Here is a 27,500-nt window from a genome sequence, read left to right on the forward strand (position 1 = left end):
ACTGTCTTTGTCTGTGTGTGTTTCTCCACCTGGCATAATCAGATTTGTGTGTGTGTGTGTGTGTGTTATGTGTGGGCATTTGTGACTCCCTTTGTACCCATGTAACTTTGTCTGTATGTGTCTGTCTGTGTCTCTCCACCTAGCATAAGATCATCAGATTTGTGTGTGTGTGTACAGTATGTAATTGTGTGTGTTTTCTGATGTGTGTTTCTATCTATCTATCTATCTATCTATCTATCTACTGTATCTATCCATCTATTCTCGTGACTACTGTTATCCCTGATGTTGCTCATTAGCCATGAAAGCATGCACACTGCACCCCCCCCATTCCCGCACACCCGCTCACACACTCACACACTCACACACACACACACACACACACACACACACACACACACACGCACACACGCGCACACACACACACACACACACACACACACACACACACACACACACACACACACACACAAATCTGATTACCGAATGCAGAAGGGTTCCTGAGAGGTAAATGGCACCATAAAGGCATATGCCAGGTGGAGAGAGCGAGAGAAAGAGACGTATGTCTCTAATTAGGTGAGGTGCTGTCATGGCGCCCGGCGTCCCAGTTTGAACATCGCCTTTGACGCCTGGCACAAATCAGGGAGATTGGAAATAATGAAGGGGCGCCACGGATCTGCTACCGCAGCCCTGAGCTCTCTGGCAGTTTGTCGACGGCGTTCTGACAAGAGCTGCTCCATCTTCGCCATTTACCTGACACTCTTTGCACTCGGGCGTCCCAGGCGACACACAGATTCTTCCATTCTTCCCTTTCTTCTTTCTTTTCTTTTTTTTCTTTCTTTTTTTCTTAGGATTTTTTTTTCATTTGTATTAATATTGGTTTGTGGTTGGTTGGGGAGCTTGGTGGCTGTGCGAGACAGTCTGCTTTGATTGAGAACGGAGGCTATTTGTTTTCCTCGCTAGTCTCGTTTTAACTAATGGCTTCGAGGTGAAATAGTTTTCCACAACTGTGTCGCAGATAATCTAATTAAAAGTAATGAGCTTGTGAGTAATTTGCGTTTTTTGCGTTTTTTCACAGCACATTTTAGACATGGCATTGTATTCTATAGACAGAACACAGAGTGACAGTCCCACCATGGATTTATAAATCTGTGAATGTGTGGAGAAAGTGTGGGCCACCATATTTTGATAAGCCATATTGAGCAAACAACAATAAGCCTGGTGTATAATGTAGGAGGAGTGGTGATATGGCTAGCCCTTTGGGGGAAGTTTGAACAGTTACTGCACCCTCCACATTTATTGGGCCCCTGGTGAAATTGAGTAAGAAGTGCAATAAAATAAATCATTGTTTGGTGATTTATCTTAGTCTCACAATGAAAACAAAGGGAGAAAGTATAACCTTGAAGCGATTTATTTATTCTGAGAGGACAACTGCATCATAAATAAATAAATATTCTATGTTTTGTTTTTTTGTTTTGTTTTTTTTAATTTATTTTTTTTAAGCTCACATGCCACAAGTGTTGCCACCCCTTTTTTTCCATCTGTATAGAACTTATTTACGTTAATCTATGAGTATGAGCAGTCATGTATTCTGTGACTTCCTAGATCACTATAAAGTGGCATGGAGGTCAAATGCCCTAGTCATTCATGGGAACGACTAATTCTAAACTCTAAAATTCCAATTAATATGGGAAAGTGTGTTGACCTCTGTAAGTCAGGGAATGGCAAAAAAGAGAGGCACAAATTCCATTTTGGAGAGTTACAGAAAGAAAGTAGCATTCTCCAAAAAGAGTAACCTCCTTTTACATACAGTAGATCATTCAAAAGGCCAGGTACATACTTTTTTGTCACTTAATTACAAATGGAAGGCTGGAGTTGGCAAACACTTTTGGGACTTTGCCTGGAGTCATGTTCTATGAGCAGTTTCTATGAGTCTATGAGAATCGTGCGTTTTGGGTTTTGCATACAAGTATGACTATACTGAAAAGAAGCCCCTGCCTACTGACAAGTATGGTGGCGGGTCTGTGATGGTGTGGCCCTGGGAACCTCATTAGAGATAATAATATCATGAACTCCATATCCAAATCTGAATCTGTCTGTTTCTGCCAAGACACTTTCAAAAAGTGGGTCATGATTGGATCATCCAGCAGATCAGTGAACCAAAACATATGTCCAGATCAACACTAACATGGCTTATTGAACACGAAACCCCTCTTCTGCCATGGTTGTCACAGTGTCCTGATCTGAACTCCATTCAACCAGCGGGAATAGCTAAAGAGGACGATCTAGGAAGGAATATGGACAATTTGGAGAGATTCTGGAACGAGGAATGGTCACAAATTCACTTCTTTGCACTCTCCATCTTCATAGTATGTCATAGGGGGAAACTAGGAGATGTTTTATTAGCAAACTGACGCTTTACAATGTAGGAAATAGAGGGGTGCCAATAGTTTTTGTATGAAATAGTTATTTCTTATGATGAACTGTTCCCCCCCGTTGTTTTCATTTTGAGATGAAGATAAAATGGCAATATATGGTTGTATCACCCTTTTTATTCAACTTTACCAGGGGTACCAATAGAAGTGAAGGACACTGTTGGTAGAGAGCTGGACTTGGTTCACAGTTATGTTAAATGTTTGTTGAATAGTCAATAATTCATCATAGATTGACCATCATGTACAGAGTAATTACCGTTGACGACCCGTCTCATTGGAGCTCACACACTGGACACTTATGCAGTCGATAATACTTGTTTTGTAGTGTTACAGCTCCTTCTAGGGGCCATTTTAGTGTTGTTCTTGCCATGACATCGATACGTGATGAAAAAGACATCCCTCCCTTTTCAATGTAAACGTGGCAAACACTACCCATCTGCTGCAGCAGTTTACCGACTTCTCAAAAGATTTGATAGATGTATTGATGTTACAGTTCCTTTCAAACCCTTTATCATTTCGTCTGAAGTCATACGGAATGTACTGTACAGCTTATGTGTGTGAAGCAGGTGTATGTGTTCAACTTCCCCAGTAAATTGGTGCTGCTGACTACATGGTGGGCGTTTGTGTACAATATAATAACATGTTGTACCCATCTGCCCACCAATCCATTTCAAAACAGAGGCACTGTTTTGACAGTGGGCCACTTTTTTTTTTAGCTTTCTGTCCCTTAGGCCCGTGTTGTGTGAGATCTGCCACTGTGTTTATTTTTGCATGTCTCTTGAGGACAAAGAAACACTGCATATCACCGATAAAATCTACTCACCAAATGCTTGACAGATTTTTCCTCTGTGCTTGTAATTCCCCATTTGCCTGTCTGCTCAAGCTGGTTAACGTTTATTCAAATATTTTTTTTTGTATCCTGTTTTTGATGCTTTAAAGGAGGCATGTCAACAGAATGCTGTTTGTAAATTGAGCTGTTTTCCAACTGAGTCCTAATTGTCTCTCTCTCCCTCTCTTTCTCTCTCTGTCCTCCTCTTTCTCTACCCCCAGCGGAGCCATTGGATGGCGAGGAGTATCTGGATATATCAGGGGTAACAAGAACCCAAGCTGGACGATACGAATGCAAAGCCAGCAATGATGTAGCCTCACCAGATGTCAAATATGTCAACGTGGTTGTCAATTGTAGGTTGATTGGTTGAATTAATTTCTGTCATGGATATTTTTTTGCATCTTATTAGACTTTGCTATTCACAACTGCATATTACATTATACACACATTGATATGTATAACAATAATCTTCTGTAGCACAACAAAGCCATTGCACAATTGATAACTATCACCTTTATGTAATGCACTGATTTTATACGAAATGGTTTGGAATAGAACTGTGTGAAAGGAGAAGTAGCATTAGCAGCAAGAAAGGAGGCAGACTGGCACACCGTGCTACGTGGGCAGAGCAGTAGACAGTGATATTTCTCTTCATCACTTTCCCTCTTCAGATCCTCCCTTCATCAAAGATGCCAAGAGCTCGGACCCTCAAGTGGGCCGCATGGGCGTCCTCCAGTGTGAGGCCTCCGCAGTCCCCAAGCCCGAGTTTGAGTGGTACAGAGACGACAAGAGGTGTGTGCTTGTGTGTGCTTGTGCACATATGTGTGTGAGAGAGAGAGAGAGAGAGAGAGAGAAAGTGTGTATGTGTGTGTGTGTGTGTGTGTGTGTGATTTAGATAGAGAAACAGAGACAGAGAGAGAGAGAGAGTGTGTGTGCGTGCGTGCGTGCGTGCGTGCGTGCGTTCGTTCGTGTGTGTATTTGTGATTGTGTGGCTCATTCTCTGCTCGTTGCTCCTGTCACAGTGCTATTTGGCTCTATGTGTCATATGAGCTGCAGGAGTAGGTGAGAAGCTGTTATCAGTGTTCCTACAGTGACGGTGGTCTGTGCTCTGCACTCACGCTGGGCCCCTGGGTCACAACACAAGTAGTGTGTGACATGGAGCTGTGGCCCGGCACCATTCTCACCTCTGCCCCCCGGTGGCTGCTAGCGATAGGCACTGGGCTTTCTCACTCACTGGTACTGCAAGCAGATATGCATGACTGAGTTGCCAAATGCAGTATGTGCTGGCAGTGCCAGTGTAGTGTGTGTGTGTGTGTGTGTGTGTGTGTGTGTGTGTGTGTGATTTAGATAGAGAAAGAGAGACAGAGAGAGAGAGAGTGTGTGTGTGTGTGTGTGATAGAGAGATAGAGAATGAGAGAGAGAGAGAGAACAAGAGAGAGAGAGAGAGTTTATGTGTCTCTCATGGGCATGCTTGTATGCGTTATGTATTATGAATGTGCAGACAGTTACTGAAAACAATTTTATATATCGATTCTGAGAGCCCAGGGCAACAACTTTAATATTTGTCAAAAAAAGATTAACTGCTCACCGTCAGAGAGATGTGTGGTGTGTGTGTGTGTGTGTGTGTGTGTGTGTGTGTGTGTATGTGTATTCTGTGTATTACTCTCATTTGATGTGGAATACCTTCTCTCCCCTCCCATTGGTTTGTGTGTGTGTGTGTGTGTGCTTTCTGTTTTACTTATTGTTTAACATGAAACATCCTCTCTCCTCTCCCATTGGTGTGTGTGTGTGTGTGTGTGTGTGTGTGTGTGTGTGTGTGTGTGTGTGTGTGTGTGTGTGTGTGTGTGTGTGTGTGTGTGTGTGTGTGTGTGTGTGATTGTGTGTGTGTGTGTGTGTGTGTGTGTGTGTGTGTGTGTGTGTGTGTGTGTGTGTATGTGTGTGTCTGTGTGTGTGTGCGTGTGTGTTGCGTTGTGTTTTACTTCTCGTTTACCATGGACCATCCTCTCTCCTCTCCCAGGTTATCTAACGGCCAAGGCCTCAGCATCCAGATGATGGGGACCCGTACCCTCCTGTTGGTATCCAACGTCACGGAGGAGGATTACGGGAACTACACGTGTGTGGCCACCAACAGGCTGGGCATCCACAACGCCAGTGTGTTTCTCTACAGTGAGTAGACGAACGTTTACACTCTGTTCACACTTATAGCGATAACGATAACGATAACAACATGAAAAATTAATTCGAGCGAATATTGGTGACAGCGTCCACACATAAACGATAACGGCGTGAGTAACAATTTTATTGAGGATCGCTTTCAGAGTGATTTTTGAGAATGATACAAAGCTGACAGTCGATCAAAATGTATTCAAATTTTAGTCATCACATTAAACAAGACGAGGGGAGACTTTTCTTATCGTTGGTTATCGTTATAATTATAGTTATCTTTATCTTTATAGTTATCGCTCCTGGTGTGAATGGCCCTATAGACCCACTGTAAATGACATCCTATTCAGCACTTCCTGATGAGAGTGTGTCAATGCTGGTCAGGGATTGGTCGATGAAGGCAGGCAGGACTGCCCACAACTTCTAAATCACAAAATCTGTCCACAACGACTAAATTACAAATTCGCCACTCGGCTTTTCAAAGTCATTCAAACACATTAGTTATTCCCACCCTCACTTAGACCAAAGGTCCTGACCGTTTGCATTAAGTGTCATCAGGCTTATCTTGTCCATGCAACAGCCCTCACCTCTTTCCCCTCTCCTGTTAAAATCATTACACACACACACACACGCACGCACGCACACACAGACCACAGTGGTTCCAGGTCGCCTCACATTTCCTGTTTCCTGCTTGCGAGACAAGAAATGTCCGCCCTCTGTACTTCATGAGCCATTTCCTGTTTCCTGCCATTGACCTGGTTTGATTAATTGTGTTTATTGTTGTTTGAGTTGGAACCCCTTACCTGAATACATTAATCACAGAATGGCTGATGTGAGAAATTGGAAGCACATTATATACTGACCAGTGGTCAGATGATTAAGTTTAGCCCTCCAAGTTGGCCTACCTCAACACATTTTTTTTATTTATCCTTATGTAATCAAACCAATTCGTTCCTTGCTTATTATTATTTGTCATCTTTTCACAAATGTGTGATATTATTACGGTTCAAAGTAGTAATAGTAGCTGTAGTAGTAGTGGTGCTGGTGGAGGTACTGGATTAGAGTCTCATTTGATTTGACACATTCAAATGTATTTGCCAAATCCAAGTGTAATTTGTGACAGTGGCCACTAGATGTCATCAGGGCCCATGAAAGACTCCTCACTCAGTAGGTCTTCATTGCTCTTCAGTAGACAACTTTATGGAGCATCATTAAAATGTCTGTCACTGTGGATACTCCAGATATTTCTCATTCCGGGACTCAAACAAGGCAAGTGTGTGCACTGCAAACAAATCATTGCACAGAGTAGAGGTTTGAGCCAGAAGAACCCAAACTAATTAATCTCCTCAGAGAAATGTGATGAAGGAAATGAATGCTTCATTGAAAACTGTTGTTACATAAAAATGTGACAGATGTGTGTCGCTGGTATAATCACTAGATCACAGGATTCTGGCTACCATAAGTCAACAGGAGAAACCAAGGATATCAGTTTTCATTTTGAAGGGACTGTACATATGAATTAGAATGAAATTGCCCATCATTATTCATATGCATGCCCATTTTTGTTAAATTGGATTTATTATTTAATAACAATCTAGTACAATGTAATGTCTTTTGTCTCATACTTTGTCATATCAGGCATAAGAAACTTAAAAAAAAAACTACACTACAAAACAAAATGTTTAAGAATAAATAAATGCAGTTGTAGATGTTTTAGGTATATCCTAATCGTGGCTAAAATGTGTGTGTTTGTCTGCTTGTTTGTCTGTTTGTTTGTTTGTTTGTTTGTTTGTGCTCAGGACCTGGGACCGGTAAAGACATCAACGGTGCGGTTGCGGTCACTCACTCACTGTGGCTCCTCCTGGGCTCTCTCTCCTGCCTTCTACTCAAATGTTAATAAGAGTAAAATGCCCCCTGCCCCTGCCCTGATGCCCCTGCCCTGATGCCCCTGCCCGATGCCCCTTCCTGCCCCGACGTGCCCTCCCTGCCCCGACACCGACGACATTACATCCAGACTGTTTGCATAATCTTTGCCAACCTTACCAGTGTGCTGCTGGACACCTCCTAGTTACATTTACCAATTTAAGAGAACAGAAGCTACTAGAATGGGCTATTAATATGTTTTAGTCACAAAAAGAACAAGAGAAAAATGTGGTGGTGAGTTTGGACAAAAAAAAAGTGGAAAAAAAGAACTATAAAACAAAACAGTGCTCTTCTTAAGAATGGATTAATGTTAGTTATTTGTTTGTTTGGTTGACTTGTTTGTTTTGTTTTGCTTTGCTTTGTTTCAACTGTAATGGTTATGTTTTGGTTTTCCGGTTGCGTTGGCTCAGCGTGTTTTGTCTTTGTGACGCCAGGTAGCGTTCTGTGGTGCACTGAGTCTTAACAAGGCAGCAGGTTTTTTACATTGCACTTGGCAACTTCTAACAACATAGCTGACGTACAGTAATAGACACTGACCTCGCCTTCTCTCCAGAAATTGTAAACCCTGCCAACCCCCGCAAGCTTGTGCTGCTGTTTGTCGCGAGCACAACCGTTAATAACCACATCTTTATCTGCCAAATATCAGTAAAAAAAGAAATAAACAGTACAGTAGATAAATATAGATACAGCACATCCACCCGGAGAACAAATAGCTGGAGGGTTGGAGGACAGGAAGAGTTCGCTAGTTTAGCATTCATTATCTACTTTCAGGCCAGCAGGAGAAATCTGTGTGTGATTTTCATCGCAAAAACCACGTCTGGTCCCATCGTAACAGGCTTCAATTGAAGTGGAGACATGTTTTGGCTGCCTTGTTGCCATTGCCAAGAAAGGGAAGAATAGACATAGCGTGGTAGATGTGGCAAAGACTTCAAGCCCCAACTGCATTCTGTAGCCCCCCAACATGTTGGGGTAGGGGCAGTTTCTCTTTTGGAGATGCATTAGCTGAGGCAATGAGAGGAGTCTAGCGATGAATATCACTTGTCTCTCTCAGAAGTGAATATTAGGGATTTGATTGTACCCTTTCTGCTTCTACACTTTACTCGGCTTCGATGCCATCCAGCCCAGTGTCAGAGCATTAGAGAGGGGCCTCTGTTCCCTGCTTACACCCAAGGAATAGCTGAAATACAGACATACTGTACTTTTTGGAATCGGGGAAACATACTGTACTCGTGACACCGATGAATGGTCAGCTTCTATTTATCAATCTGTTTTTGTTTTGTTTTGTTTTTTTCTTAGTTTTTTTGGTTTGCTTGTTTTGCATAATTATGGAAATTCACAATATATATTTTTCAGCCATTACAGTCTGTGACAGTATGTAAATATATATACTTGAATCCAATGTCCTTATAAAAAAAAAAAGAACAATTTAATATATGTCCATGTTTCTAAAATAATAGATAGTCATTTATTGCGGATTAACTCGTAGGTGCCTACGAAGGCCGAAGAAAAAGAAGGCATAGTTTAATACAGTCGGTGCATTCATCGTATGTTTCCAGTGACCGATAGATGGGCCTTTGGATCCTAGGCATCTTTATTTTATTTTTCTTCTCCATAGAATGTAAGCATTTCAGTAAACTAAGGATTTGAGACACATAGCTAGAATGACAGTGAGCTGAATGCCAAAACAATCTGAAAGCATCTCATCAAAATCCAACATCTAACAATACAGAAGCCATCACCCACATACGGTGAGTCTGTATGAGAATAACTTTCAAAAAACTACAGAACATGTGTGTGTGTGTGTCTGTGTCTGTGTGTGCCTGTGTGTGTGTGTGTGTGTGTGTGTGTGTGTATGTGTGTGTTCAACGTACGCGATGCACATTTGACATTGTTTGATTTCACACCTAACAAATACAAGTCTCTGTCCAAATCAGGCTAAGACTGATCTCCCGGGTGTGGTTTAGGAGGGCATTTTTCTTAATCTCCTAACCCAGGGAAGGAATCCACCTCTCTTCAGATAAAAATCCACCTCTCCTCATTCAGCAAGCCTTCAGAGGTTGGGCTTTGATGCCTTGTGTGAAAGTGAATATGTCACATCCTAAAAATGCAGAGAATCCATCTGTTTTAGATAGCACATGGCTAAAGAGTAGGCGGTAGTTGTAGGCTGATGGTACTGACCTTATAAGCACTGATCTATCCCTGTATGGGACTTGGGTGTGTGTGCGTGTGTGTGTGTGTGTGTGTGTGTGTGTGTGCGTGCGTGTGCGTGTGTGTGTGTGTGTGCGTGTGCGTGGGTATATGGGGAGGAGGGGTGTATATGTATCTGTGAGTGTGATGTGTTTGTGTGTTTGGCTGTCTATGTGTGTGGTGTGTGTGGGAAGGGGGGGCAGGTGTAAGTGTGTATGCAGGTGTGTCTATGTATCTGCACTCCTGGTGAGCGTTTTTCAACGCTTGGCCATAGCCGTTCAAGGTCTAAATCACCACTCTTGGAGTGCAGTTATAGGTCATCTTGTTCAAAGACTTCTAATCATAAGATTTTATAACTTCTTCTCCTCCTCCCCTGCGTCCAAACAAACAAACCATTTGTAGAAATCCTTTCATTTCTTTCAGACATCCCGACAGTCTATCCATTGACCATGTCAATTCTACTCTGTAAAACACAATGGAATGTCACTTCACGTTTCTTCTCAAAGAGAAGAATTCTCTGAAACTTTTACAATCTCATTTCAGTGCTCTGTATGTTTTCTAATTGCTTTGATTTTACTGTAAGATAATTGCAGTCGATTTCTAAATCGCTATGTAAAAGTACCCATGAAATGTTCGAAAATGATGAAATAAAATTGTTTGAATCAGTGTGTTGTATTTGAAGATGGGATAAAATATTGACAAGTCTTTTTTGAGAGTGCTTGACATTATTAAAAATGGAACAGATCATGTTATTCACCATGTAACATGCAAATAAAAAATAACATATGTATTGTTAATTGTCATTGGAGGATTGTTCTATCCTGTTTAAAAGAAAATACGGAAAACTCATCTCACTTTGTTTGTTTTTGTGTTGACACGAGACAGGATTAGACAATTACATCTTCACTGACTGTATCAGTATAGCACTTTCTCAGTCTTTACCTTGATTAGTGTTAGATAAAAGCACATCATTTATAATACGCAAAGTGACTACAAGAACTTTATGTTCACTTCAACATGGTTAAATGGTTAAATTGTGCAGTGCTGTGAGAGACCATAAGAGGGTGCTGTTTACAACCCTTAAAACCAGTTTATCCCTTAAAGGAGGGTCTTCTCCATTTTAGTCAGCCTAATCCATTCCTGTGGCTGTTTGCACTTGAGGGAGTCATTGAAACTCTTGGGATAACATACTTCCTCTACAGTCTAAGTGCCACTTGCATGCAATATACACATTACAATAGACCTCTCTCTCACACACACACACACACACTTCAACATCACCATGGGGTTTGAGGCAAAAAGAAGAATTGAAGGTCCTGCGGCACATAGTGTCCAGTGATAAAATCCTTTGAGAAAATGTCTGGTAGCCTTCTCCCTGTCCAAAAATACTACCTGCTTTGGAGAGCCCCTTTGCATATAGGCCCAGACAAATAATTAATCTTGTTCAGCTCGGCGGGGCAGCAGATTAAAAGTGTAGCCTACGTCAGCCTCAAACAAACCGCCCAGAAGAGTAAATACTGCCGTGTATAAATGCACAGTCAGCAATTTAATGGACAAAGAGCGTTCAAAACTAGGGGAAGGACACCTGAAAGGTAACTGCCTCTTGAGTTTGAAAGACGGTTCACATCTCCCCCTACCTGAATGGAATCTATAAACCAGGCTTACTAGAACCATCACTGTGCATCATTATGATCTTGCAAATGTCAGTGTCCTGCATTCAAGAGGTCACTTAAAAAAGGAGTGCTCACTGACTATAAAAGAGTCACTGGGTCTGCTGCATAATGAACTTTCTTGACTGCTGTGCGTCTCTCTTGGGGAACTGTCCCAGAATAGGCCTGAGCACAGTAGCAGTCATTTGCCCATTTTAGCATATTTCCTGCCAAAACAGCCACTGGCCTAAACGCTTTTCCTATCGTGTGTGTTAATTGCTTTAGTCTTTACCATAGGCAAAAGAACCATGTAATGTTAGTTGTTGACTAGGCCTATTATCCCAATATGTGACATTCATTCCACAGAAAGAACCCCATGTAATCTTGTTATGGCGGCGTTGGTGTTGCCAAGGGATTTGGACAGTGTCAGCAGACTGTTGCCTCTAGAGGAAGTGTTCGGAGGGTGGGAGCTCTAAGCCTGTCATACGGTCTTTCCAAACACTGGCATGGTAGGCAGGTAGTACAGGCCATATTCCCTCAGCGGACTTGAGGATGACAGTAGAATTGTTACACAACTCAAAATCCAACCATATTGGACAAGTATAGCCTCAATAAGCACATTGTGTTGTGCTCTATGAATATTTGTCTTGCCACAGCTTGCCACAGTGACAGGAGACAGTTGATTTTTGATTCTTGAGATATAAGTTTGGCTCAGCACCAGGTGAATTGAGCTACAGTGTGTAACGTATAGCATAGCTCTGGTCCCTGCGGAGGTAAGCTAGTATGACCTTGCATGTTTATTTAAACATAAGTAGGCCACTGCCTTGGGGTTGGTGTGTCTCACCCCAGTTCTTCAGCAAACAGTGGACTGTGCTCTCTTTACATAGTGCCCTAACCGCAAAAAAAAAAAAAAAACACACAAATACCGCCATGATGTTATTGATTATTTTGTACATTTCTACTCTGAAGACTTTCAGGCCTTGGGCATTCTATGTCAATTCAGAAAAATGTTGATTAGATAATAAGCCATGTGGCCATGTATAATTTGTGGGTGTAGCTATGGTGAACGTTGCATTTGTATAGTTATGAAAACTATACACTGATAAATTCATTCAAATGTCATGGTAATTGGCACATTTCTTTATTTTGAAAACAGACATTGAAACCATTTTTTTTATTTCCACAATTTAACTCCTTAGATTCAAACTTGACATTGCACTCACTTGAACATAGGAAAATGTTTTTTTGAATTGTTTGTTTGTTTTTCTTATTTTTTAACATCAGTGCAGGTATAATTCCAATTTATATCAAACGGTCATAACAACACCAAGGACATCAAAAAGAAGCCACACTTTTTCTCATTTTTGTATGGTGACTGCCAAAAGTTCTCCTCAATGGAGGAGTTCCCATGCAATTTATTTTTTATTTTTTTATTTTTTCTAAAATGGTTCAAGCTATTCATGAAATGTTGGCAAATGAAAAGCAGGAGTAGCCATGTTTGTGTTTGAATGAAAGTGTTCCATTTTTTTCTTCTTTTTTTCTTACTTCATGTTTAATAATGGTTCAGCTATACTACTGTACTGTAAATGAGAAGTTGTTACTACTGAAAGAGTAAACCAGGCTATATCAAGCTGAATGATAGAATGACCAGTCCTTTGGTTAGGTTGAAATGAATGCTGGAGCTGTTTTCCTCGAATATTATTATTATCATCATCATTATTATTATGAATATTATTATTAATATTATATTATCATATAGTATTTATTCCTCACAGATGAGTTTTGCATGTAGAGGCAGTCATTGCCATCACTTTTCACTCCTAGCTTGAGTCAAATGGCCATGACTGGAAACTCCTCCACTCTAAGAAAATCATTGCCACACAAAAAAGAACAGAAGACCAAACAAATTAAAAACAGACTGTCTTTGCAAACCTGCAACGATGGCAAAGAGCAACCTTTTTTGTTAAGTATTTGTAAGCATCTTAATTTCTTTTCAATTTCCTCTTTTAAACTTTCTCTTCCGCCTTTGCTGCATCCGAGGGGGTCTCCTCTGCCGGCTTAGACTCTTCGGCCGCATCTACAGTAACAAAAGAGAGAGAGAGAGAGAGAGAGAGAGAGAGAGAGAGAGAGAGAGAGAGAGAGAGAGAGAGAGAGAGAGAGAGAGAGGAGACAGAGAGAAACACAAAGAATGAAAAAGTTCATCGGTTCAACGCATTTCTCTCACAGTTGGCATTCCGACTAATGCTATCTGGGGCCGCGGAGCGGAAAGGAACAGGAGTTAAGCGACTTTTAGCGCCCTGGAGCAAGAGGCCGGGCACAAGTGCAGACGCATGGTGTTGAGTCGGTGTCCCTGACACTTCCTGATCGCTTTATCCTCCGTGACCATGACAGCTGTCAGAGGCCTTGCCTCCACAGGACGGGGGCCTCCATCACAACGCCTCAAATCACCGGGCTGCTGCAGTGTTCTGTCCCTGCGTCTGCAGCTGATACTTTAAGGGCTCGTCGGCTCGGTGAAACTGTGATCTGCATTGACAGTTGAGATGTACCCAGACTGACGCATGCACAGAAATATCATTAGGAACTATTTGCGGTCATCGTTTACACACTCAGTCGATCATCCCAAATCAATATTAGACTCCTCGACAAAATCATTGTGTGCTTCTTAACTTTACAGCTGGGGGAAATCGATGCTATAATTCATTTAGCCTCATCAATTATTCCCTCCTAGCAGACAGATGAAAAGTAGTTTTGTCATACCCAGTGGATATGGTGTGCTGTAGCATGAAATATTATTTAGATACATCAGAATATACTATTAAATTATCCTGGGTTTCCAGAATATATACAGTATATACTGGCAAAGTACTACAGTAATAAAATGACTGCAACTGCAATGCCATAAATCTATCTGATTCAATAAACAATCTGGGACAAGGAAACACTACTGTCATGTTCAGTTACATTCCAATAATTGAGTTGTGACAGTATTTTAGAAGATTCTTTTGCCTTGAGGGGGCCAGACTCTTTGCTCAGCTCACCTTTTTTCTCTTGTGTTTGGTTTGTTTCCTCACAATCGGCTGTCTCGCTGGCATCAGCAGCAGGCACATCGGCTTCTGTGGGCTCCCCCTTTTCCCCCTCATCTTCCTTCTTGTCGGCGGCCGCGGGAGCGTCTTTGCTCTCCGCCTCCTGGGACTTGTCTTCCGGCTTGACCTCCTCCTCCTTGGCGGGCTCGGACGGAGCCGTGGCGGCAGCAGGTGAGGAGGCCGGAGACGCAGCCGGAGGGTTGGCCGGCTTGTCCGTGACGGGGCTTTTGGCTTTTTCGGTTGCGGCGGTGTCGTTGGCCGCTGCCGGCTCGGCGGACTCTGCCGCTGCCTCCTCGGCCTTCTCGGCCACGGGAGACATGGCCTCCTTCTTCTCCTCGCCCTCAGCAGTGGCTGCCTCCTCTGTGGTGGCCTCTGGGGTGTTTTCCTCTCCCTCCTCCTCCTTGTCTCCATCTTTCATTTTTTTACGCGTTATGTGTCCGCGGAAGCTGGCCTGGATCTTGGTGGCAGCCTTATGGGCTTTGTCCTCTGGTTTGTTGCCATCCTGCTCGATCTTCTGGTCGGCATCTTCATTCTTCTCAACCTGAGAGGTGAGACATACAGGTCAGATATTCAGAGTCAAACAGTGTCTGGCAAAGCTCATGGATCAACCTTTAAATGGTACAGATTCCATTGGAAAGCTACTCTAAACTAAAATCTCCACTGGGGTTAAATCTACACCATGTGGCAGATTCACGATTTAAGACATTAGTGTCACAGTAATAAAAAAGAAATTTCAGAGAATCCTCAATCAATTCTCCTCCATAAGGGACTAAGTCTTCTGCTCAGAGTACTCCATTGGACTCTTGAGAGGTCACAGATGCACCATTAAATATGATGGACATTCTGGGTGACCCCGTTGCTCACCCTAGGAGATAACAGACTGAACTTGTCTCATTTGCAAAGTTTTCACACACCGTGGCCATCGCACTAATTATGCTCAAATGACAGATTGTGGGAGCGGCACAGCCACAATCATTCAGTCCAATCGGCAGTCAGTAGCTGAGAAGAAGCTAATGATTAGCCCACCTCATTATTTTAAGATTAAGGCATCCCAAATATATATCAATTTTTCACTTCATTAGTGAACCTGCTGCCCAGGAAATGGCAAGATATTTTCATAACAACCCAAAGGGACTTCAAGATCCAGTCCAATGGCATGGTTCAGATTGGTACTGGGGTCTAGGCATGCGCCAGTCTCAACAGCCATTGTTATCATGTCATGGCGGATTACTCACAGAATAATACCCTAAGATTAAATTCTGACACCGTGAATTGTGTCACTCCTGAAATCTCGGAAGGTTTAGCAGAAAGTCTCGAAAGGTTTAGTAGTTCTGCTAGTGTCTGGAGCATTGAGTCACTTACTGCTGTCGCTGTAATTACAGAACAAGCTACTACACCCCACCCCCTACCTTACTGTGTACTGCCGGAAGGTGCCAGGAACAGCTGAGAAGCCAAATGGCAGCATGCTAAATTCGGAAAGCATGACTTGCTCCCAAGGTATGGGTCTATAGACACGTTAATCCTCATGCATTCACTCATACAACACCCAATCCCAGTCTGTTTGTGTGTATCTGCACAGAACACAAATCATGATAATACATATTACAGGATGTGTGTCTTATAGATATAGGATTTGGTTAGTGCTGCAAGATTTAAGTATTCTAATCTTTAATCTTCCACTTATAAGCTATTGTTAGTGCAAGATCATTATTCTGTTTGACTAAACATGCCACATGCAAAGTGCATATCTCATTTTGACTTTTTATCTGTGGAGTGTGCTTTAAAATACAATATTTAGTTCTGATTAAATATTGTTTGGTAGGGTCTGGCTGGTTTTTGTGTCTGGGAGCATGTGAATGTAAAATTCCTTGTGGGACCATGAAAGAGCATGAACTGAAAGAGGGATAGAGAAGGTAATCAGGAAGAAGATGGAGGTTGTTGTCTGAGGGTGCCAGGTGAGAGGATTGATTTGGGAGATTTAGTGATTACATTGTAGGTTAAAGGGCATAAGGTTTCAAAAGCAGTAAGAATTAGGACGGTAAAGGGGTTTAGGACAAAGAAGGGCTATCCAAGGGAAATGTCAAGGGCCAGATAATTACCTTTGTTTTCAGGATCCAAAGACGGAGTTGTCTGCCAACTAGGGGCTGTATTACAACTCATGAGAGTCTGATGAAAAACAAACAAACATAAAACTCAAAACAAACAAATGATGGTAAATAAATGTACGTTCCAAACCATTGAAATGGGAAAAAATAGCCTTTAAACATTCAACTTGTATCAAAGTCGCTCATGCAAAATAAGTAATAGCTTACAAAACCTTAAAAGAAATGACAAAATCAAATAAATTATATCTTAAGCATTGTGATAAAACAAATAATCAAGAAAGCTGATGAGGGTTTGATTAGTCTTAAAATGAATCTCTCCTTTCAGAATCATTTAAATGTCTCCCCAAGTGAAAGCTCGGTAAGCCCTTTGTTTTATGCCTAATTTATCATGTAAGTGAGAATCTCTTATTTAGTATTGAGTCTATGATTTAGTCAAATCCTAATAAATAAGGAGAAGAGATGTCATGGAAGGAATCTGACTCCTTTTTTTTATTATTGCATTTCCCATCTGAGGAGGATTGAGAGAATTGGCAGGAGTGAGAACTCTCCATAGGCGCATCTTAAATACACTTCCCGTCTACCACCATGAGTAAATATCCTCCGCAATTTTGACATTCACGCCCAAGCGGACACTTTGACACAAAGCCAGATCCCCCTGTTGCCAGCTAATATACGATGTTTTCTGGCTGGGAAACAAGGAAGTCAGCTCAGGTCACTAACACCGCACTGAGATATGGATAGCAGCTATTTATAATTTAGTTAGTCATTAAATTGCAGAATTGGCTACATGTATAGGATGCAAGACCTATGGCCGTTGCATAATATAGTATGAAACTTCACCATCAATTAGCAATGATGAATTGTCCTTATGTTTGACATTGATTTATCATGTTTGGAGAGAAATGTTTACTGTGCATTTTCAAAGTGCACTTGCTCAGTGAACTTCTGTGTTGCACTGTCAATAGGGCAGTTTCTTTGGCCAGTTTTTCTTTAGCCTACTTTATAGAGTTTGGAGTTTCAGTTGTGATGTTACTTAGGTTTAAAAGAAACAATGATATCATGATATGATATCACCCTTACTACAAGCAATGACTCATTCCTCGTGACTCACACATACAAAGCTCAGGACCATCAGCACGGGAGAATCACTTGAGACGATGATATCATCCAGTGATTATTCCTCCACGGAGGTAAATGCAATTAGGCACTTTGCTGGTGGCTCACAGACTGATGTCGAGCAAAATACGTTCTTCTCAAGCGGCTTTTATTCTGGGAAATGACACATGATGGTTACATTGCATATGCTTAGCGTTAAAGCTGAGATCATTTGTCTCTCCTATCACCTCGCCTGTGTGCATAGACCACGTGGATCAGACAGGGAGGGGCCATTTTTTTTTAGATGAGGTCATCAGCACCCCCCCTATTGTGTATGACTGCAGATGTGGGTCAAACCTCATGAAATGAAGTCATCCGAGATGTCTGGGGTTTTCAGGGAGCACGTTATTGTTTTAGCATTGATTTACCCTTTCGATGTATTACCACCGCTGCAACTCTATAGAAGGGCTATAAATTGTCAGGCTTTTATGGATAGTGCACCCATCATGCCACCTATTAAAACCACACTTGTCATTTTTGCAGTTTTGATGCCCATTTACTGCCTTGAAAAAAAATATAGTGAGCACCCCTGGCCAAGTCCAGTTTCTCTCCTCCAAAGCTAATTAATAATAGGGCATTACTTCAATGGTCCATGGTGCACCCTGGACTCTGAACCACGCCTGATGGTGGATGATAAAAGACTGTGTTATTTAGGAGAACAAAGCTGTGTGTGTAATGGGGTGGCAGAGTAGACAAATTGACACCCCGCGTCCATGCAAGTCCGCACAGCTGATACACGCAGAGAGCAAATAGCCTCGCGTGGGCTGCAGGGAGAAGATTGTCCAATCAAAATGATTGACATGACATCTAACCTCCACGGGTTGCTGTTAACAGACATCCATAAATCAACTCAAGCAATAAGTGGTGCTGGGTGTGTCTGTGTGACCCTGTGGTGAGGGGGGAGGGGGACCTCAAGTCCACTGAGTGTGTTTCACCTCACATCTCCATTTAAAGACAAGACCTGTTCATTCACCTGAGATTGCATGGATGGGTGCTACTTGAGGACACTGGCAATCTTTATGAATTTAGACATTATTTGCCATTTAGTTGCCAAAATGTTGACAGTGATTTACCTCCGCAACTTATGATTAAGAGATTGAAGTGTTGGAGACAGGGTCTTCAGGCCATGCATCTTCTCTGGATCCAGACATCCACATGGCATGGCATCCTGTATCATTAATGATAATGCCTAAATGTCCCTAATAATGTCATCGGATGTCACCCTGTGTGTTCATGCTGTTGACAAAACAGTCAAGAACTTCCAGATAGTCTTTTGACTGCTTAAAGGTTGTACTGTAGCTTCCATATTACAAAGCTCAGTGGAAACTGTCTGAAAGAATTGTCATTGCCAACTCCCTCCTCCTGACATGTAAAGAAGGCCTATTGGATTGGATCTGATATTATTTGAGTTCAATTTAAAGTTTAGATCTTGATGGTTCACTTTGAAAGTCTATCTTAAAGCAATAGCCTGTCTGATTTCACGGCCATATAATTCCATAGCCTATTTGATGTAGAAGCAGATAGCAACAGAATACAACACATTCAAAATGCCAGCCATTTCATTGTCAGTAAAATAATGGCAGTGTGGGTGTTGGATCTGTGTTTTCAGTACAATATCAATATTTATGTTAGTCTGTCGTCTCAATCGGATACAGAGCGCAGCTCTCAGAAGGCGGGCGCGAACCACACCCTAGTGTGGCGTTATGGATGGATCTTTAAATTCACCCTCCCCCACGTCACACTGCCGCCTCACTTTGGCAACCATTAGGGACTTCAGCGCGAGAGGCGAGGAAGAGGCGAAGGCAAAATCATTATAACGCTATTATCACTGACGATGCAGGTGCAAACAATGGATCTTTCTTCATTAAAATATAGGCTATCGCGCACAAACCTTCTATAGTTTCCTTAATGACGGTAAAGGCAGCTGATGAAAGGGGAGAAATGTATAGGCTTAACGGGGAACCTTTTAGTGTTACCTCAGTTTGGCTTCACGTACAATTCTGACAGCTACCCAGGCAACCTCGATAGAATCGTACACGCCGCAAGATGAGAGAGGATTTCAAAAGATTCTTGTCAGCTGGTGCGGTAAAACGGACATGTTGATTAAAAATGGCATTGTATGCCGCTATAGGGACGCCGGGAGTGACTACAAACAAGGCATGGTTGCGGTCTGCAGCGAAATCTACCCATCCTCACTCGTGCGACTACTCTCTCACGCAGCACCACACCCTTTCATCCTATCGTCTCCCACAGGAGTGGAGTGTTCAGGTAGCTTAGCTGAAAAGGCTCCTAGTCTAACCGAAATTCGTCTGTTAACGCTGGCCAAACGCGTTAAATGTGTAGCCTATCTGTTATCACAGTCTACCGCGTAGTTATGTAAAAACTGACATCTTCGTCTCTTTTATGACTGGTGATGAAATTAGCCTTCTCTAGAACAAAGGCATCAGCACTATCGCGGAGCGCATCCAACTATGCCGTCTACATGGTCAGTCGCCGGTGCCCACACCTTGCTGCAGACCTAGCCTACTTCTCAGTTGGTGGCGGTAAACTGGTATAGGCTACGTACACGCTACACTTGTATCGGCCTAACTCGGGCACTGATACATTATTCTCACCTCCCCTGAAGCTAGCGACTTTCGCATTTATTCTCAGCCATTCCTTGAAAGCATAATAATTATGTGAAACGCGCATTTAAAACAAGTGTAAGCTGAGAGGATTGTGAAAGACCGTCGACAGCACAGAGTATTGAGAGATGTGGATTTTCATGCAGTGTTGAACACTGAGAGGCGAAGCCTCACCCACTCCAGTGCAATGTTCTTCGCCTGAGAGAGACAAAAAATGACTCATACATGCTGACATTTAAGCAGCAATCAAGCAGTGTTGCTCGAATTTGGTGCTTTATGAAGCGAAAGGATTTGCAATCGAACCGGCAGTCCCTGGCACAACATAGGTGGTCAATTAAACACAATTTATATCAAATGAAATCAAGACGCCCGCTCTCTTAAAATTCCCCCAAGACCCACCCTCAGTCTCACGGTACCCCTGATTCTTGGTCAGGGGAAAAAAAAACTCTTGATGTCGATGGAGAACAAACAAGTGTATGCGCCTCTAGAACAGGCACAGGCAGCGTCTCAAGTGACAACGTACACTTTTGTCCCAGAGCAATCATAATCCCTTTAAGGAACTAATTCATTTCCACCGGCCTCCCTGGAGACGGTGGCCATGCGACTGACTGCCACTGGAGTTCAGCAAGACCGTACCCCACCCTTTTTCAGAGCCAACTTACATCCCTATCCTCACTCACCAGCTAATGGTAGGGGGGGGAATAAACCTATACACTTTTGGGGCAATTAATGCCTCAATTAAGAGCCATCTTCAGGTGAACTAAGCCTCACCATTGTGACAAGCAGCCGTAATATCTACTCACAGTATAATCTCACAAGACTCTATTTCAGCATCATGGTCTGTCATCCTAATACTGAAAACTGACAAGAGCTCAGAAGATATAAGCAGCACCTGACAAACAGGTGCAAGTTATTCATTATTAATGAAATACAATCTCTTTGAAGAAAAATGAATATACAAGTATCACAAGATATCTGTCAGAATGCAGTTATATGTCAGAATGCAGCTAGAAATATATAATCATTTACATTCTTGCATAATTTCATTAGCAAGGTGTGTCTTGCCTCATGGCTAGACGTAGAGAAAGCAGCATGGACTACAAGACGAAGTCTGTGAAAATACCACTCTTACAGTGAAACGCTTTTTCAGTCCTTCTTCAAGATAGTTAAACACAACCATTTTATCTTTCACCATGAAAAATATGAAGGAAAAAACAGATGGTAGTTACCGGTTTTGTTCTTCTTATACAGCACAGCATAGTTGTGGTATCCTTTTCTTTCCCCTTCTTTCCTTCCTTTTTTCCTTTCACTTCTCTCACTCCCTCTCTCTCACTCTCGCTCTCTCTCTTGCGCGCTCTCTCGCTCGCTCGCGCTCTTGCACTCACTCACACTGGGCTGTATCAACAGCTGAGTCGACTAATGCTTTTACTCATCACAATTTGCACACACGCTCACAGTCTGCCTGCTTGCCCTGGCTTCTCTCTCTCTTCTCTCTCTCTTCTCTCTCTTTCCTCTCTCTTTCCTCTCTCTCTCTCTCTCTCTCTCTGACTCGCTGCCTAACAATGACTGTGAATCCCACCCTTTAGACCCCTCCTCTCTCTTCTCACCCACTCCCACTCCCACTCCCTCCCTTCTCGCCTCTCTCCTCCTCTCCTCCTCGCCTCTCCTCTCCACGCACCCCTCCCCTCCAGCCTCCAGTCCCCCGCGGCCGGTCCCACCCGTTGCGCCCCTCCTTCTACAACTCCCCCCACACACCGCCACCACCACCACCACCACCACCACCCATACACCCCACTACATCCCCCCAACAGTCCTCCCATTCTCCAGGCGAAAGGGGCTTTGAGCCTCAGCATGGACACCCCAGCACCAGCACCAGCCCCATGCCCAGCCCCAGCCCCAGCCCCAGCCCCTGCCCCACCCTCCGCTCCGCTGTACAGCTCCTCGTATGAATGATTGAATACCTCCAATCTGTCCACAGACAATTCCCATTCTGGAGCAGTTTTACCCCACCACCACCACCACCATCCACCCCAACCCCTTCACACACCCAGCCCACCTCCACCCACCTCCCACCCTTCCTCTCCATCACACCACCCCACCCCCTCCTCCCCACACTGGGCGGTGGCTACCAGTAGACTGTAGCCTTCTTCAACAGCTCCTGTCAATGACTAGTGTAATAGATATTTCTACTGTCATTGGGCTCCATATTTAATTCTTTTTTTTGCTGAGGGTGATTATTAGATTCTCCCCTTCCCTCCACACGTCCCATTCATTCTGTTGAATATTTTGTCATTTCTCTGACTGTAAAGGCAGTGTATTGTACCTGCGCCCCACACCTCTTCCTGCATAATAATGAATTAATTAACAGTGGGCTAACAGAGGAAGTCAGGTAGTGTGTAAGAGCATCTTTTAATTCTCACTCTGTAATACAACAAGCTAGTAATTGAAAAAAATGGCTAGGATTTTTTTTCTTTCTGTTTTTTTCCCCTCAATCTCTCTCTCTCTACTCTCTCTCTCCCTCCACTGTGCTGTTCACATGGAAACAGCGCTGAGAATCAATGGCCAAAGGAGAGCCCCTGGGTACCGATGGCAGACTGCTCCTAAAGGCCTACAATTCTCTCTCTTCTTCTTCTTCTTCTTCTTCTTCTTGTTCCTCTTCTTGTTCCTCTTCTTCTTTTTCTCTTCCTCCCTCTCTTTTCCCTTCTTTCCCCCATTCTCTCTCTCCAGATCTATCCAGTGTCTCTCCCTGTGTGCTGTGATGACCAGCAACAGCCACACACACACACACACACACACACACACACACACACACACACCAGTAATAGAGAGAGATGGAGGGATAGAGGGCGGCCGACCCCACCCCCACTCCGGCCACCTCAGAACAGATGCAGGATGCGCAATAAAGGGCCGGGTCCCTGCATGCCTCTGCCCGATCCCCCAGGGCGTTGGCTGGGAGTTCACCTCAGCTCCTCTCCAGATCATCAGGGTGGTGTTTCAGGGGCCAACGGCCCCCACACCTGCCTGGTAGCCCGGCCTGTGCCGATGCCTATACATAGTTACTCTGACGCAATCATTTTAGTCACTGTTAGAAGGTTAAGCCGGAAGCTATTGTATTTGTGTGTGTGTGTGGGGGGGGGGGGGCTATTTACATGAGGCGTGTATGTGTGTTGTATTGTACTGTACAGTTACTTAACCATTGTGATTAGTAATATTCAGTGGGTGGATTCAGCATGATTATCTACATTGGTTCTGGCAATCTAATTGTCTATGATGAAAGTTTGGAGGAAGAAAATTAAATCCATGCAATATGATTAATTAGAGATTAAAAAATACTAGGCTTATCGTATTGTAATGGAGGAATTTAATGACAACTAATCCGAATCGTGGTTTAAAGACCAACGTATCTTACTAGGGAACAGAATGAATGTTCCTCTACCATCCCCTTTCGGGAGTGTCTCAGGGTTTCACAGGAAGATTGTGAACACTGGCCTTTGTGAGCTGTCAGAGAATAGAATCAAGAGCTAAAACCTAATGCATGTCATTTGAAACCTAACGCAGCATACGCATCTAAGCGGACTCTGGTTCAAATGCGTTTCTCTAATAGCCGGTTCTGTGCCTGTGCAGAAAAATACTGTATGACCATAGAGGGCTGGTTGTTGTGTGTAAATACATGCTGCCCCACATGGATAGTATGGCATGGACTGGGCGCCTGGTGTGCATGGAGCAGGTGGACTCCCCTGGGCTGTGGCCAGCCCTGGACACGGAGCGGAGGAGGATGTGTCTGTTCTCAGATCCCTCTCCAGTTCATTATTCAGGAGTTTTTTTTTTTTTGCTTTTTTTTCCAACGACCACGGGTTGTCACCATGCAGGTATAATGCGGAAGACTCCAGTTCTTGTCTATTTAGCCCAGTGATTGCTACAGTATCTCCTTTATTCTGCGCAAAAAAGGTTCGGATGCGCGATACGCAAATCTTGACACAGCGCAGATGCATCAAGTGTGCTGTAGACAAAAAAAACTGGACATTAATTCAGATGCTTGGGAATTATAGTAGCCCCTTGAGACATGTGCGTGTGTGTGTGTGTGTGAGTGTGTGTGTGTGTGTGCGGGCGTGTGTGTGTGTGTGTGAGTGCATGTTTATAGTCAGCAGATGTCATCAACCCCCACCTGACACCCAAAAAGATCCACCAGTCTTTACAACCTCCCCTCCAACCACCACCACTACCAACCCCCCCTTTCCCTGCTCACTCTTCCACACGCTCACTTCCTCCTGCTATCACCATGGCAACGGCATGGAGCCGCCGCACAGCCGACTGTAGCCGCCCTCCCCCTGACTCTGATGAGTGTTGGTACGCAGACCCCATGGACAGCGTCAAACCTCCGCCTCCTCCAAGGTAATCCCTCACCATGGCAACCAGCCTGGAGCCGGCCCTGCCGTGGCGGCGGTGGCGGCAGTGTGTGTGCGCGTGGAGGCTCGGGACTGGTTCAGTCCTCCGGCCAGATCAGAGAGAGCCCCCCGTTCTTGTTTTTTTTTTTCCCCTCTCTCCCCTGGTTGTCAATGCCTGCCGTGAACATGGGGAGGCCAGCTGAGACCACCCCCCTAAGAGCGGGCCGGGCGCCCTGTGTCCGCTGCAGCGGTGTAATATGAATGTCAATAAATGAATCCATAATTCAACATGATTTCCTCGGGGACCGGGGGGGCTTGTTCCCATCGTCGCCACCACCACCGCCACAGAGCCTGAAGGAGCTTTGCGCGCTTGACTTGTGGAATGCTTCGGAAAATCGCAGTCACGCAAACAGCACTGTCAGTAAACAGTTGCGTGATTAAAACATTGCTTTATATGTGTGTGTGTGTGTGTGTGTATGTGTGTGTGTGTGTGTGTGTGTGTGTGTGTATGTGTGAGTGTGTGTATGTGTGTGTGAGTGTATTGAGCATCGTCAACCATGTGTACTAGTCTCAGTGGCTGCAGCACATCTGCTAAGCGAATCAGTGTAGGTGTGAATAAACCAGCTTCCTTGGGCTCTGCAGTTCATCCTCCCCCCACGTTACATATGGCCGCGTGTGCTGTGCCGGGCCCCTGCATCATTAACACACTACTTCCTTCCTGGTGTAAAAGCTTGATATTATAGTTCAGTTCGACAACAAGCATGATGGCTAATGCACAACGTCGCTGCAGTAAGAACGCAGCTTCCTCCAACTTGAACGTATGGTATATATAGCGTTAAATGTAAATGGTTGGCAGCTAAATTGAATTATGACTCTGGACGCTGGTATAATAATCTGATTAAAATACAGATGGGATGAAGAGAGATTGCCGTCGACCTCAAACGGTCATGCATGCGGAAACAGGAGATGTTAGTAATATTAACAATAATGCAGCTGTTGATGGATGTACCGTCTGACCCCCTCTCAGTATTTAATATACTAATCTAGAGACAGTTTGAGATCAGTTAAAATTCAATTAGCTATCTCATTTTTTCTATCTTTCAATTACGCCTCTTTCACAACAAGGCTTTTGATATTTTACATTCTACTACAGACTGCTTTTTCTGATTCTTTAAGATCAATTAACTAATTTTATTCCCATCACCTCAGAAGTGAACCCCCCCCCAACGTTACACATCCTGATCATACAGCACAGTGATGAGAACCACAAAGATCACCGATACTAAAAACACAAAGCTGCTGTTTCATTTTTCTTAGAGGTGCTTTTTTTGGTCTATTTTCGCAGTGCTGAGATCCATCTCAGGCCTATGACTGAAGCAGGTCAACTCCCCATCTTTTTCTCTCTCTCTCTTCCTCCCTCTCTCCTCCCACCTTACCCACTGTTACTATTAGTGCCTTCAGCTCTACCCCCCCCCCTTCCCTTCCCTCCTCTCTCCTCCCTTCCCTCCCCTCCTCACTCGCTGTTCCAGGTGTACAGTGTGACTACATCACCAAGGTGATCAGGTGCAGTGGCGCCTCCAGTACAGCACCAGGGTCTGTATGTACTGTATGTAGGCCATCTGACGACGTGGCTGTCCTGCCTGGGTGCAGACGCAGGCTCTGGCTCTGGCTCGGGCGCTGGCTCCACTTCACCACATCTGCTCTGCCCCAGGCCAGGTGTACGACAAGCCTGGCTGGCTCGCCAAAACACGGCAGCTTCTCCACCACACGCTGCCATGCAAAATTGATGCCTTGCTTACAACTGTGGATGTTTACGTTTCTGTTTCTCTCTCCCTCTCCCTCTCCCTCTCTCTCCCTCTCTCTCTGTGTCGGTCTCTCTCTCTCTCTCTTACTTTTTCCTCTAAGCCACAGGGGTTGGCCTGACAAGATGACAAATTATCTACTTTGGTTTCAAGATGGGAAAACAATGTAGGGGAAGATGGCAGAGTATATATGCATGTGGTTAGTGGGTGCGCTACTTTGTGTAATAGCCTTTGTTGAGCAGAATGCAATACACAGGAACATTATACTGAATTATGCCATCTACCCATGGAGGCCGGAGCCAGACTGGTGTAGAGCTATTTAGAAAACCACATTTCCTGTGTCATATACATGATGGAAGGTGGAGTGTAACATGTTCAAAATCAAGTCAAATCAAGTTAGTAAAAACAAATAAAACGGATTATGATTCTGATGTCTTTGGTGTTTATTGACACGATTGGAAATGCATGTTTTGTACAAGAAACAAATAGTATTGTTTTATTATTTTTCTTCTGTTTGTTCCTGTATTCCATCAGCAGTATCCAGAATATACATTATTCCATAACAGAACACGGGTCTTTTGTTATGATCATCTAAATGGGAGATGATGTTTATGTCTATGAAAGACAGCCTAAGGCAAGTTCTCATAAGAAATGTGAAAATCAGAAATTTATTTGCATTACAACACCAGTAAAGTGCTCCACTATAGAAAAAAATAGACAACATATACAATATATCTTCTATAAGTCTTTAAATAAAGGGCATTGAAGAATTTCATGTATAAAATATAAATTCCAACATGAGAAAACAAAGAATCAAAGGAAGCTTAAGCTCTATCTGACTTTTAAAGGCATGGGGACATTCAATCAAACTAATTTTCAGCACATCCTAATTGATCAAGTGATTCACAGTTTGACGTGATTCTCACATTCATCACATCCAAATCAAATCATTATCAAAAAGCTTAAGTTAAGTTTTAGTTTAAAAAAAAACAAAAACACACACACACATCTACTTCTAGACGATTTTTCAAATTTGTTTTCTTTGACATTGAGATTGGCTCCACATTGTCAATGCAAAAGCGCCAACAGTGTTGATTAAAACACGGCTCGGCGAATGCTTTGAGCGCTTTCAGAGGTGCCACTCACTAATAGACTGAAAGAGG

At 43.4% G+C, this 27,500-nt stretch overlaps 3 protein-coding genes across 4 annotated transcripts in view; 1 reads left to right on the forward strand and 2 right to left on the reverse strand.

The window, feature by feature from the left end:
• Positions 1 to 7,350, forward strand: part of lsamp (limbic system associated membrane protein) — a 401,092-nt gene extending 393,742 nt beyond the window's left edge. For both annotated transcript variants that reach the window (XM_062552904.1, XM_062552903.1), the window contains 4 exons: positions 3,483 to 3,614; positions 3,933 to 4,053; positions 5,279 to 5,427; positions 7,224 to 7,350. In XM_062552904.1, coding sequence (XP_062408888.1) covers positions 3,483 to 3,614; positions 3,933 to 4,053; positions 5,279 to 5,427; positions 7,224 to 7,321 — 500 coding nt within the window. In that variant the 3' untranslated portion in view covers positions 7,322 to 7,350. The remainder of the gene's footprint in view (positions 1 to 3,482; positions 3,615 to 3,932; positions 4,054 to 5,278; positions 5,428 to 7,223) is intronic.
• Positions 7,351 to 12,308: 4,958 nt separating this feature from the next.
• Positions 12,309 to 21,692, reverse strand: gap43 (growth associated protein 43). The gene is made up of 3 exons (XM_062552905.1): positions 21,380 to 21,692; positions 14,222 to 14,807; positions 12,309 to 13,260 (listed from the first exon to the last, which is right to left on the reverse strand). The coding sequence occupies exons 1-3, from the start codon at positions 21,407 to 21,409 to the stop codon at positions 13,190 to 13,192; spliced, it is 687 nt and encodes a 228-aa protein (XP_062408889.1). The 5' UTR covers positions 21,410 to 21,692; the 3' UTR covers positions 12,309 to 13,189.
• A 5,064-nt stretch (positions 21,693 to 26,756) lies between these two features.
• mpzl3 (myelin protein zero-like 3) overlaps positions 26,757 to 27,500 on the reverse strand; it is a 17,084-nt gene continuing 16,340 nt past the window's right edge. The window contains exon 7 of the mRNA XM_062552950.1: positions 26,757 to 27,500. This exon is cut by the window's right edge and continues 725 nt beyond it. The gene's annotated coding sequence lies outside the window, so the exon portion shown is untranslated.

The sequence above is a fragment of the Sardina pilchardus genome, chromosome 13 (genome assembly GCF_963854185.1).
Source record: "Sardina pilchardus chromosome 13, fSarPil1.1, whole genome shotgun sequence".
In the NCBI taxonomy this organism is placed as follows: Eukaryota; Metazoa; Chordata; class Actinopteri; order Clupeiformes; family Clupeidae; genus Sardina; species Sardina pilchardus.